The 13,750-nt window shown below is 45.1% G+C and overlaps 1 protein-coding gene across 2 annotated transcripts in view; it reads right to left on the bottom strand.

Moving 5' to 3' along the window:
* Positions 1-13,750, bottom strand: part of LOC121698440 (protein diaphanous homolog 3-like) — a 295,588-nt gene that overhangs the window by 222,300 nt on the left and 59,538 nt on the right. For both annotated transcript variants that reach the window (XM_042080537.1, XM_042080536.1), the window contains exon 4: positions 5,200-5,330. In XM_042080537.1, the coding sequence (XP_041936471.1) occupies positions 5,200-5,330 (131 nt within the window). The remainder of the gene's footprint in view (positions 1-5,199; positions 5,331-13,750) is intronic.

Here is a 13,750-nt window from a genome sequence, read left to right as displayed (position 1 = left end):
TTCTGGCTGCTTAACACATACACATACACATACACATACACAGAGGATACCCAAGTATCAAGCACACCGTCTTCTTTCTGGCTAGACTCAGCTAGACTACAGCCTTGGGAACAGTAACTGGGACATTCGTATACAGGCAGGACGATATCTCATCCGTGTGTGTTCCTCACTGATACGGCACAAACTGTGCATCATTCACACACAGAGCAGATCACTCACACACAAACACTCTCACATCACATGTTGCTTATCAATGCCTCCGATCAGCACTGTCAAAGCAAACCTGAAGAAACAACATCCGGAAATGACATCCCAATCGTGCTTGGTGAGGGGATTAAGAACCCAAAATAACGCTGAGGTGCCATTTTGTCTGTCAGTGAAAGCAATGAATGCAGTCCTTCCTGGTTCTTCAGTGATAAGGGCTAGAACACACATGGATCTAGTGCTGTGTTCAATTCTGCAGTGCTCTTCCATGATCTATAGGGTGCTGGGGACTGTAGAAATGCAGTTCAACTAAAGTGGATGGTGATACAGTGCACTGCCTGGCTGGCAGGGTTCTGAGTCCCACTGTGTGGCATGCGGGTGCCATCGCTCAGTTATCATGGAATCCCTTATTTAAACAGTCAGGCCACGGCAGCTGATCAAACAGACAGGAGCTGAACAGGTGTCTGCTCGTCGGCAGCTTAGAGGGCTTGTCCGCACTGGCTGAACATGAACTTCTGAACTGAACAAAATACATGGAGGGAAGGAGAGAGGCAGTAAGAGGGAAGGGGGAGAAGAGATAAGCAGAGAGGTAGGGTGAGAGAGAGAAAGAGAAAGTGAGAGAAAGTATAGACAAAGGAAAGACAGCTAAGGGAGGGAGAGAAGTGAGGAGGGAGAGAGAGAGAGAGAGAGAGAGAGAGGGAGAGGGAGAGATAGAGACAGACAGGGAAAAGTAAAGGGAGAAGGGGCACATCATATAATAGGTATGGAGTGGGGAAAAACAGATAAAACAGAAGTATAAAAGGCTAGTCGAGACCAAGACCAGGGAAAGGGGAAATAGATAATGTGTGAAATGGAGGGGATAAAAAATAAATATAAATCACTGTCACTGACTGCGATGTGCCCTGTAACAGAACCATCAGTCATGCGTCCAATCAGAGGGTATGTGTGTGAGTGTGTGTGTGTGTGTGAAAACAAATCACACACCCCGTTCCTACTTTCGGCTCTCTCCGGTGATCACAGAGATGCTATTATACAACACACACACACACACACACCCGTAAACATACCCACACACACACACCCGTAAACATACCCACACACACACAAATGAGTCACTCCACCCACACCCCTGTGAGCGATGAACCCCTCCAGTCTTTACTCGACAGCCCTGTGGGCCGACAGAAAGATGCCATCCCTCATCCTTCACACGGCAGCAGAGCATCAGAGCAGAGCAGAGCAAGCACACCAGGACACAGATGCACTGCTGCCAGTGGAGCCGCTGCGGCTGAACAGTCTGCAGTCGCCCCTTACATAAGGGAACCAGGGACAGAGACAGCAGACAGATCAACTGGAGATGTGTGACTGCAGGGCAGGGGAAAGAGGGGGAGAGAGAGGGAGGGAGAGAGAGAGAGATAAAGAGAAAGAGAGAGAGATGGGGAGAGAGGGAGAGAGAGGGGGGGGGGGACTGAATAGAGTGATTAAGGGAGAGTGTGAAGAGGGAAAATAGGGGAAAAGACGTAGGAGTGGGAAAAATACAATGCATCACGCAATGGATAAAGAGAGAATGAGAGGCTTTTGCGTCATTTTTGGTTATTGCATGATGTGCTTTGTGTTGCAACATTAATCATCCTAAAGGCTGCAATTGTTCGACTTAAAGAGCAGCATGTAGCAATTAAACCTAACTGTCTAACAATTTCCGGCAAAAAAAAAAAAAAAAAAAAACTTCTGTAGAGACCTTAAATTTAAGCCTGATCTCTTTGGTTCATATTACAACCGACAAGCACACCACACAGTAAACAGACTCACACAAACACATGAGGATTTAATGAGGATTTACTTCTCACAATCCTCTCATGTGCAACTCAGCGAAGCTTTCCTTTCCACAAAAGGAAATAAATAAACTGCAGTTTATTGACTCTCAAATGGCGTTTATCTACCTCTCCAACACTCCTGAAGTAAACAACAGCACTTCCTTCCCAAGAGAGACAGAGACAGAAAGAGAGAGGGGGAGTGAAACTGTCTCCAGAAACAACCTCGTCATTCCATCTGTCTCCCGTGATTACTGAGGAAATAAAGGACAAACACTCACATAAATGTGCATGCTAAGTCTCATCACCTCCACTGGATTGTGTTAAATGGCTGATTTGACACTCGTAAGACGCAATATGAAATGTTGTCGAGGAGGCTCCTGTCAGAAAGTTTCACAGATGGAACGGAAGATGAGGGAGTTCCTGGCAGACAGCGATGATACAGAGGCGTGTGGCCCTTGCTCAACTCTGCTCAACTACGCTCTGCTTGCAGGTGCTCGTTTCACAGTACGCTGCTGTGTGTGTGCGTGCATGTGTGTGTGTGTGTGTGTGTGTGTGTGTGTGTGTGTGTGTGTGTGTGTGTGTGTGTGTGTGCAAAAGAGACACCTGAGTACAACGAAAGGCGTATAATCCCCAGGGAATTACATCTCCGCCTTACTTATTATAATAATTCTCTCCCTCTTCCCCCTATTCTCTCCTGACAGAACATAAAAAAAGAGACTTGTACTTCTCCACACACCACAAAGCCAGTAAGCGTCTGTCACCTCCTCCAAGCAAGACACCTCCATACTCAAAAGCCTTCTTTCGGCTTTAAATGGCTCATTCATTATCATAGAGACCATGGTGCAGACTAATGAGTAATGCATGCTGGTTTACAAATGAGAGAAGCGTTTGGGTGAGCATGTGCATAAGGTGCACATTGTATACGGAATAGTGACGGTGCCTACAGTGTGCGTGTGTGTCTGTATCCAACAACGTAATAATAAGTGTTATGGGCTGCACTAGAAGGCATAGATGTGCACAACCACACACACACACACACACACACACACTTAATACCACATGTAAAACACCACACAAAACCCAGCATCTAAAACGCACCTCACCGCACTGTCTGCAGATAATTGACTCTAGATTGTGGAGAGCGCTCTACTTTATTTATGTTTATACTCCACCACCGTCTTTTTCTTCATGTGTCACGGTGATATCCGAGACCTGAGAAAGCTTTACCCTTGCTTTCGCCTCAAAGGGACAACTCCTCTTATTGATCACCCCCTCTCTCCTCTGCCCCCTCCTCCTCATCACCATCCGCCTCCTCCATCTCCACCTTCACACAGACTTCCACAAAAGTTAAAAGAAAGACTGAAACAAGTCCCCTTTCACTGTGATGAAAACAACGTGGTGACTGAGGGACAGAGGCAAGAGCGCTGTGTTTCTAAAATAGCCTTCAAACAGTAGCAGGCGACTCATCAGAGGCTGCATGCATTATTTGAGTCGGATCGGATAAGCCTAACAAGCGCAGGCGTCTCATCTCGCATGTGCCGCAGATACACAATAATGAGAATAGCTGTGCGTAAACGGTCAGAGTGATTGGTGATTCTGGAAACAGGAGAGAGTAAAAGTGTGTGTGTGTGTGTGTGTGTGTGTGTGTGTGTGTGTGCATGTGTGCGTGTGTGCGTGTGTGTGTGTGTGTGTGTGTGTGTCGAGAATGTTGTCAGGCATTAAATATGGGTGAAAATGTATGCAGAGAGATTGAGAGATAGCCTTGACAGATTAGCTTTGCCAATGAAAACCTAACAGCTGTAAGTGGGTTCCATGAATTTCACCAGTGACAAACCAGATGATGTTTAAACAGTCCTTCTTTCTTCATTTGTCTCTCTGTCATCTCAAATTAACAGCCTGCTATGGCACCCAACAGACAAAATGTCATCTGCTACACATGCACAAACACACCACACACACACACACACACACACACACACACACACACGCACACGTTACCTTTATTTTCAGATGCACTCCCAATTAAATGGAGTAGCATAACATTCAAGTTAGATCTGCTGCAATGGTGATTGAGAGAGGATCCAAAAAGTATCATCCTTATGAAACATGCTGTTTTGACATTGACATTGTAAACATTCTCTAAGAAAAGGGAAAAGCAGTTTGCAGTAAAGCTAACCACAACGTCGTCTATCGCAGGAAAAATATAGCAAGCAGCCTACGATAACCTAATTAAATGTTCGGCGGGCTGGTTTAAAATGTGTGGCGGGCCGTAGTTTGCCCACCTCTGCTCTAGGGGGAGCTCTACAGTTGCCAAAAATACCGGAAACTGCATAGTATACCTTTAAATGAGAGCAGATGCAAAAAGACATATGAAACTGTCCCCTCCACATGCACAATATTAACTAAGGACATAACACTGAAGACATACTGTGATGCACTATGAGGCAAACACAGATTACTGCCTCACCAGGAGGTACAGACTCAAAAATAGGCTTCTAAATTATTAAAACAGTTTTCAGAGTTGTTCTCTTTGTTGGCTTCAGTGGTCTTTATCTAACAGTTTGCGTTTTAAAAGCAACTCACACTGAGAGCAGTGGGGGACTACAGGATATATTGTGTGTGTGTGTGTGTGTGTGTGTGTGTGTTGCAAATGAGTGTGTGTGTCTGTTTTTGTGTACATGTGTGTCATACACAGTGGGGACATTCTTTCCTTAAAAACATCATACATTTCATAGGCAAGTGGCAAAGAGAGTGTGAAAGAGTGCTAGAAAAAGAGTGTGGGAGAGTGCTAGAGATGGCAAAGGGGTGATATGAGAGAAAAAGAGTTTTGGAAGGGCAGCCACAGCAGGACGAGCTCTACATATTTATGTGTCCTAGCATGCAGTGCTGTCCCTGCCGTTGCGGGCAGCTTGGCTGGGGATGGAACATGAGACAAGCATTCACCATCACCAGTGTGAGGGGTCAGAGGTTCACAGAGGCGAAAATGGTGTGGTTGGATAGTGGACACTGCACTGAGAGCTGCACATGGAGAGCTTACAAGTGTGAGAACAGTGCATTGTGACATTATGAAAACCAGATAGATGATCAACTCTGTGTGTCAGTAACGGAAGAGTTTTCTGGTTCATGGTGTACTGGGTTACTTGGTGGGTTGGATAGTAGCAGCATGCAATGGCAAATGTCATACCTGACAGGGTTGCTGGTGAGGGAGACCCTGAGAGAGTCTAGGCAGGCAAAAAGGCGCTCATCTACAACTCCAGCCTTCAGCTCGCTCAGGAATTCCTGGGGAGAAATCTGATGACTGCTCCTCAGACTGCCCTGTAGGAGAGACAGCAAGTGAAAGAAAGACGAAAGAAAGAAAGAAAGAAAGAAAGAAAGTGGAAGAAAGAAAGAAAGAGGAAGAGAGAGAGAGATGGACAGAGAGAGAGAAAGAAAAACAGATTAACATAAAAAGCCAATCAAACCCACACAGAGTTACAATCTAAGGTATGTACCCATACTTCAGTCAGTGCTGCGCAAACATGGGATGAGACTTGATTGGCAGCTGTAATGTTTGTCCGATCTCTGACTGTAAGGCGCTGTATCATCATGTGGCCTCATTAGGCAAACGGCATGAGAAATCCCTCAGCTTGATTAAAAACCTCACCCTCATTAAAACGTCTGACATTTCTGATGTGAAGCGCTGCAGACGTCAAACAGAAGCAGAATTCTTAAACACCACCAGCCACATCCATTTAGACTGTCTAGAGACAAATGATGTTGCAGAAACGAAATATAGTGCTTTTTAAATTGGACAAATATGAACATTCAAAGAGATTCCCAAACACAATTAATTCAGCATGGTCTAATATTATATTTGTTTGTTTTTAAAAACATACAAACAAACAGAAAGCATTAACCTTAAAGAAACTGTCCTCTTTCAGACAATGTCCCAAAAAGTCTCTTACATTTCATTAAACAAGTCAGACATACTTTTACTCCCCCCTTCTAATAAAAACAGAACAGCTTGTGCTGATTTTTAAATTGTATTTATTTTTCGCTGGCATCCGCAAACAGACAGTGCAGATAATGGAAAAGTCGTACGCGTTCAGAATGCCAAGGCGGAAGATTCCCTGTGCCTCTTAGCGCCTCGTAAATTGGTTTTGTGTTCGGCAAGACTTGCCGCCTAATGAATTAATGACTTTACAAAGTGGCATTTAAACTTGGCATAACTAACTTTAATTATGCCCGGGTGATATCCAGGCTCCCTAAAGAACAATGTGCACACTATGGAGCTAGTGGGGATGTCTGACCGCAGCCTAGAGCCTGCGTCGCTTCTTGATTGGCCAAGGGATATGTTGTATTTCAGTTAGACATTTTTGTTGCTTTGCCCATCCCGCCACTGAGCTCAGTCTGCTCAGAGAAAGCGGCCGTGACACTGGTGAATTGTTTCTCTTGACACATCTTAACCCAGCAAAAAAAAAAAAAAAAAAAAAAAAAACTCAACTCCGTGTTTCTCTCAGCATCACCTGCTGCCAACTGAGTGGTGGCCAGGGAGAGATGATGGCGGCAGACGGGCTATCTGGACTTTACTTCAGAAAAATGAGGGCAATTATTGCTGTGGTCACTGGGACCTCAGCCGCCAATGCCCATGAGGTAAAAAAAGGGACTGTGTGTATAGAGAGACAGAGAGAGAGAGGAAAGAGAGAGAGTGGGAGTGTGTGTATAGAGAGACAGAGAGAGAGAGGAAAGAGAGAGAGTGGGAGTGTGTGTATAGAGAGACAGAGAGAGAGAGGAAAGAGAGAGAGTGGGAGTGTGAAGTGAGAGTGCACGGAGGTCTCTGAAGTGACTCAATCTCACACCACCTGAGGACTGCAGCTCTATTTCTCCTGCTGTAACAAACTTGTGAAAGGAAAACTTAAAAGGCTGAAACAAGCAGGAGGCCAAGACCAGGAGATATTAGACGTTTTCGAACTAAACAGTTCTAATAAGTTCTAACTGGAGAGCCTACCCCTACAACTACACGGCTCCTAGGATTACTAGAACTCACGGTTCCAAACAAGCTCATGGTATCAGGAAGCAGAAAAAGAGTCAGCATTGTCGCTTTCTTATTCTTTAGTATTCTTTTCATCTGTCCAAAAGGTGTGAGAGTAGTCAGCTTCTGTAACCTCCTTGTCCAGTTTTTATGTTAAGCAAATTTTAAAAAGAGAAGCTGAATTATTTTTACACTGATTTTTAAAAATGGTGCTTTTGCTGCCTTGGTTAAGTTGGCTATTGTGCTTGCCCAATCAACATAAAGTAGGAGCTGAAGTAGGAGCTAATAGTTATATGAACTACGGTCATAGGTATTCAAATTGTCCCCAGTTCCAGACAGTCTGAACGCACAAAAAGTTATGAAAACTGCAAAAAAGATATTGGAACTACAAAAAGTCCCTGCAGTGCAAACACCCTGTTGCTGCCAACCTCCTGATGGCAAACACAGGTAAGCAACTGGAACTGTGTGTGTGTGTGTGTGTGTGTGTGTGTGTGTGTGTGTGTGTGTGTGTGTGTGTGTGTGTGTGTGTGTGGTACCCGTCTACTCTAAAGTGTGTGGTGAAGTGAGTGTGTGAGTATATGGCACCCAGGTAAGCATCTTCAACTTTTGTGTCTGTCTATTCCAAGAGAAGGAGAGACTGTTTATCTAGACAATTCTGTCTGTGTGAGTGTGAGTGTGAAAATCAGAAAGAGAGGGAGAGAAAGAAAGAGGGAAGGAAGGAGAGAGAGAGGGAGAGAGAGTTTGTGGGTAAAGTGTACATATAAATGGGCTGCCTAGCCCAGTGGTTTTTAAAGTGGGGGCCAGGGCCCCCTGGGGGGCCGTGAGAGGGTGCCAGGGGGGGGCGCAGCAAGGGAAAAATAAAAGCAACAAATAACTATATTTGAAAAATTAAAAATATACCTATTACTATGAGGGTTGTTATACAATGCCATTATAATAATGTGACACATATCTGTATATATGATATATTATATTTTCCATGATAAGGACTGGGAATAATAGTCGTGATAGCTCTCATATAGCAGAAAGCCCCAAATACAATTTTTACGCACTGTATGCTCCACCGCGAAGTGTTTGTGGCTAAAATAATTATTAGGATTAACTTAATGTATTTTTACATTTGCCGTAGTATTGTCGATGGGTTTAATAAGGGGGTCCTTGGTCAGAACCTAGTGGTATTTGGGGGGCCTTGTCGTGGAAAAGTTTGGGAACCCCTGGCCTAGCCTACCAGGACATCAGCGAGTGTCTTTTAAGAGCACAGGAGCACAGGAGAGAGGGAGGAGGTTAGGAGGAAGAGACTGAGGGAGTGTGTGTGTGTGTGTGATGGGGATCAGGTGCGTTGTGGTGGCTGAGTTCCCCCATCGGCCCCTCCAAGGCATTTGTCTGCAGTGACTGGTGGCGTTGCCAGAGGCGATATAGAGGCAAATGTAAGTGTTCCATATACTTTATCCCACAGGTGCCCTAATTTGTGTGTCCCAACCTCCTGCCCTCTTATCTGCTCTTCCTAGCGGTCCTCACCTTCCTGGTCAAACAGGACGCAGCTCTCCTCTCTCAAAACATGCAAGCATTCTTTTGTGTCAGTGAATCAGTTATTTAATGACTGGTATTTTGTCAATTTTCTTGTAATTATGTCTCTCAGCAATGAAACAGCAATGAAACAATGTTTCCAGCTAAGAAAAAAAATAAATACAGGATGCAGCAAAAATACAGGCAAAAATCTAATACCTAGACACATAGGACTACTCTCCATGGCAATACCACACAAATTGTAGGCTTAAATGCACACTGCTCAAATAATGTGGGACCCATGGCAAGGTATGCATGCCATTACAGGAGAACGAGCTGAATTCATCACAGCCTTTTACATTCAGTCTACATCTCAGATACTCCCCCCTACATTGGGGCCCAATTAACGTGCTGGAACAGAATGAGAAAGAACTTAAAATTAAGAGCTTACTCTCACTTTGCTAATTCAAAAGGGACCATGTTTGCCAGCAAAAAAAAAAGGTTGATCCAGAAGCGGAAAAGGGAGAGGAAGAGAGAGAGGGACAGAAAGAGAGAGGGGGGAAAGAGAGAGAGAAATAAAGAGAGGGACTGAGTGAGTTGAGGGACAGAGAGAGAGATAGGCAGATGAGAGAGGAATGTAGATGTTAAATGTGGCAAGTGTACAGGTGTGCGAGTGTCCCAGTAGGTAGCATTTGGAGAGGAGTCATTAGATAAATATCCTAGAGCATGCCCAGGGTTATGAATGGGATCAGGCCACAGAGCAGCCAGCCCCTTCCTCACTCACAACAAGCCAATTACATCAGCCCACAGGAGCCAGACACAGCAGGGGTGGGATGGGTGAGGGGGGTAGGGAGACAGACAGGCAGACCCAAACACACACACACGCATAAAGAAAGAATAAGGAGAGAGAGGGGGGGAGAGAACATGGATAAGGGGGGCAATCTGTAGAGTATGAAAAAAATGGAAGTAAAGTCAGAAAACCTCTTTCTTTTACCTACAATTTCACTATGCTCTGCTTGCATCACTTCAAGGCTTAACATTTCCAATTCATTCCTCATGTTTTGGTAAACTGGACACTCATGAAAAATATTCCTGTTTTCTGAACTCTTGACTGATCGAACATGCAGCAAGACGAAACCCTCAAGTGGAGAAGCGAGCAAGAGCGAGCATGCTAACCGGACCTTCAGCTTTTCAGCCTGGGGCTTTTTTGCAAGCGGCAAAATCCTGGAGAAACCCCGCTCTCCCTCAGCACACATCTCCTCTCCACAGGCCAGAACCCCCAGAAAAGCCCCTCGGCTTCAGGCTGCTTTTCATCTCGCCTTCGGCAGGCTCGCGCAACAGCATACATGCACGTTTGCATTGGAAATCCCCTACCTGTCAGAACCATGCAACCTTCTCATATTTATGTATCTATTGCTGTCTGTTTGCCTTACTTAGAGAGTCTACCTCCACTAACTGAGCCCATCCCTCTCACGCATACACTCTGCTCTCTCTATTGCTTGCAATAGTGTATCTGATCACAAATCTGGCACTCTTAGGAAACGAGACAGATTTTTTTAAGGATGGGTCAGCCCATGCCGACCAAATGCCAGATTATCTCTATCGGCACAAAGGTGAGGAGAGGAGAACGTACAAAACCTAGGAATGGGCTGGCTTAGGTGTTTACTGATAACCAAGTACGCTTTTCCTTTCTGAACCTGTCGTACTGGGTCGGGTGTGTTTATAATGAAAAGCAGGACATTGTGTTCAACGAGTTAGTTTCTATCACGAACGAAAAGCAAGCCACAGTGTCCAGTAAAAAGACCTGCATCCCCCACAGTCAGTCGCCATGGATTTGGGACTTGGCAAAGCACTAAAACATTTCAACAGGCCTGTAAACAGTTCAAAGGCCTCTGGTTTAGTGAGGCCAGTGTGGGCTGTGTCTTTCCCAGGCCAGACAACAGCGCACATTCTGGGCAAGTGGTCTGACCATCACCTCCCTTGTCTCACAGCAACTGCCTCCAAATGACCAAAGCATCCGATTACAAGCGTCTGCCTGTCCCCTGCTAAAGCAGCTTCCGGAAAACAGGGTCCCCGACGGAGCGGGATTAACTTCTGACATAAATAAACAAAAGACACACACGCACACACACACTCCAACACATGCTGCTCAGCAGGGCTGTTTGAGTGAGCATGCGCGCGCGCACACGCACACACGCACACACAGACTAACGCCTCTCCCAGATCTCCCCCAGGTTCCCATCCAACTCATGAGCAGCCAAGCTCTCATTAACCCACCTACACACACACTCAAAACAACCAGAAATACATAAATTATGGAGAAAATTACATTAAAGCATATACTAAACAGGCACCCTATGTGGGGTGGGTTTTAATGAGGGGGTCTTTCCTGGCAAAGCCTCCTCTCCACACACGCACATGGCAAGCCGGAGGAAAGCTTTCATTCTTGATTACACACATGTTTGGTGCCAGCTTTGTCAGACAGCAGCAGTTGGAGAGGTGCTACAGCTCCAAAGTTTAAATAGAGGGTCAGACTTCTGGACCAAAATCACTCTGTGTGTGTGTGTGTGTGTGTGTGTGTGTGTGTGTTCCAAGACTTCATTATGGCTTTGGCCACTTTCCGACACACTTCTGAAGTGGCGCTCTCTGAAGTGTCTCTCAACAGTTATCCCTCATGTGGCTGTTGCCATAGATACTCAGGTGGATTTCAGAGGTCAGGGTCAAGTTCACCTTCCTTCATGAGCACACATGCTGTGCGTCCTCAAACTTCAAGTACACAACACAGGATGTCTAACTCTAACAATCATATTGTTCTCTCTCTATCTCTATGTTCCAAAATCCTTCATTTAGGATCTGATACCCGAAAGTAAAGACACATGCTCAAACAACTTTTCAACATCCTTCCAGACCCTTGCAAGAACACTGTTGGGTGCCACCTATTATATAAACTTGGATTTGGTTCCCATTACTGAAAATACAGTAAAAAGTAAAAGTAAACTCAAAAGACACTGTTAAAGTAAACTCTACAAGAGAAGAGTGTGCATGAGCCGTTATGTGATCCACCTGGACTTATGTGAGTGCCGTGGTCATGTTTGTCTAGTGTTGGAAAGGTTTAGCATGCTGTCGTCCAGGACACAAACAGCTTTTCAGCATGCACACAATTGTATTCCTTTAATTTATTTATTTTATTCCTTCAGCAGTGGGTGGGGGGTACTACATTAGTTTCTAAAAGCTTGAGCAACGCATCCCTTAAAAAACGACAGACATACTGTTACCCACTCTCTCTCTCTCTCACTCACACAAACATGCGTACACACTCACACACCCTCTTTCAGCTCTTCAGAGGCACGCTTAAGTGATGGAGGCAAAAGAAAGCGAGAAAGATGAGTAAAAAATAGAGCACGGCCGCTTCTCCGTCTGCCCATCAGGCGCACGTCTCCATAAAGGCCAGGCTTAATGCAGGATGCAAATGAGAGCAGGAGCGCTGCTGCAACCAGCCTTTCAGCACACTGATATAATTAAGAGCTCGGGGCCCACGACACAAGATCACATAAGGCCGAGTCTCTCTCTCTCTCTCTCAGCATTACACACTGAGCATACAGTATCTTTTTTCTCTCAGAGAAGCTTTCTGGGAAAAGATTGTTAAATACCACTGTTTTTAACTGTGGTGCCGTACTGATATGAAAGTTAAAAACGGTAAAAAAAAACTACTTTGTCCACAACTACAATACAGGCAAACAGATCTGACATATTCTGTTTCTTATCAGGTACTTCAATTAGATGAGCCAATGTGTCCATCTTACAACTGCAATCTACAAAAGTTATCCCTAAAGTCCAGCAAGCTGGCCAACTGTGGTGAAGTTCTAATACACTGCTATGGTACAGTTGCTATAATTATTATTATTTCAGTAGTAGCATAATAGTACACACTATGTAATAATACAATGCAACAATGCCCCCTGTACCCCAACTAAAATGAGGTCACTTGAACAGCTGTAATTTTTCCCATATGTCCAAAAATCAAAAACCTTCCCCTCTCTACTGTCCTCCTAAACACCTCCATTCTTCTCTTGCAGTCTCACCCTGCTGGCGCATCGTACTACACTGCGTTGAGGGGACGTTTATCTCCCCCCACCCCCCACCCCCTTCCTTGGCTGAGGCCTTTTATCGTGTCCGATCCCTGTGTTATTCTCTGATCTATTTTCAATTAAAGACAGCCTGCTCCCAAGCAGAGGGGAAAACAACCCCATTAGTTTCACAATCTCCATTTCCAAAATAGAAGCAGACACTGCTGACCTTCAACAGGGAGACAGACAGAGAGATGGATTGCAATGCGTAAGAGAGGGAAAGGGAGAGGGTGAGGGAGAGAGAGAGAGAGAACAGAGAAGTCAGACTGAATAGAGTGCAAAATCATGAATTCGCAACTATTTTCCTTGGGAGGACGAGGAGGAGGTGAGGTCATAACTGCATGATCTGAAAAAGTTTTAATTAGTGACTGTGTGAGTGCACGTGTGTGCGTGGCTGGGAGCAGAGTGTGGCCTTAAACTCTCATTATTGGGTTTCATGATCAGTCTGAACTTCCAAAAAAGTAACCAAAAAGGGACAGAGGAGTGTTTCACTTACATTGGTAGGTTAGGTCACATAAAAACACCCAACTCTTCCCCTACATCCAAACTGCAAGCCCCTCTGCAGCTCATATCCTTCTAATCTACAGCATGCCTTGGACAGGATGCCATGACCTCAACTCAGAGTTCAGTCAGTCCGCATGTTCTGTGGATGTCAAGCGGTTCTCCCCTCCTAGTATTTGCGGACATTATGTAAATGAGCTTGTGTCTAAACAAAATGAAGAACATGCGGATATTCTGTTCATGTGTCGTTCACAAATATGACCGCCTAATATCAGCATGTTAGCATCATATCTGAATCACCCGAAGGGTCTAACCTCCGTTTGACAAAGCTCCGCATACTGCGGAGGACATGTATGAAAGCAGCTGGTGTAACCGTAAAAGTACAATGCCATGCTATAGTAAAGTTGATCTGCATGGGACAGGAGAGCAGAGGATGAGAAGAAGAGTGGAGAGAAGAGGAAGAAGGGGCAGGCTGCTGTACATGGAGTAAGTGATGGAAAGACAGCAGGTGGCAGTGAATAAGGTCTGAGAGCCTCCGCTGGCACAGGCTAGACGATGCACCACAGCACTTCCTTACCCTCCAGAAGACT

Source organism: Alosa sapidissima, chromosome 23 (assembly GCF_018492685.1).
Source record: "Alosa sapidissima isolate fAloSap1 chromosome 23, fAloSap1.pri, whole genome shotgun sequence".
NCBI lineage: Eukaryota > Metazoa > Chordata > Actinopteri > Clupeiformes > Clupeidae > Alosa > Alosa sapidissima.
This window is presented reverse-complemented; position numbering and strand designations above follow the sequence as displayed.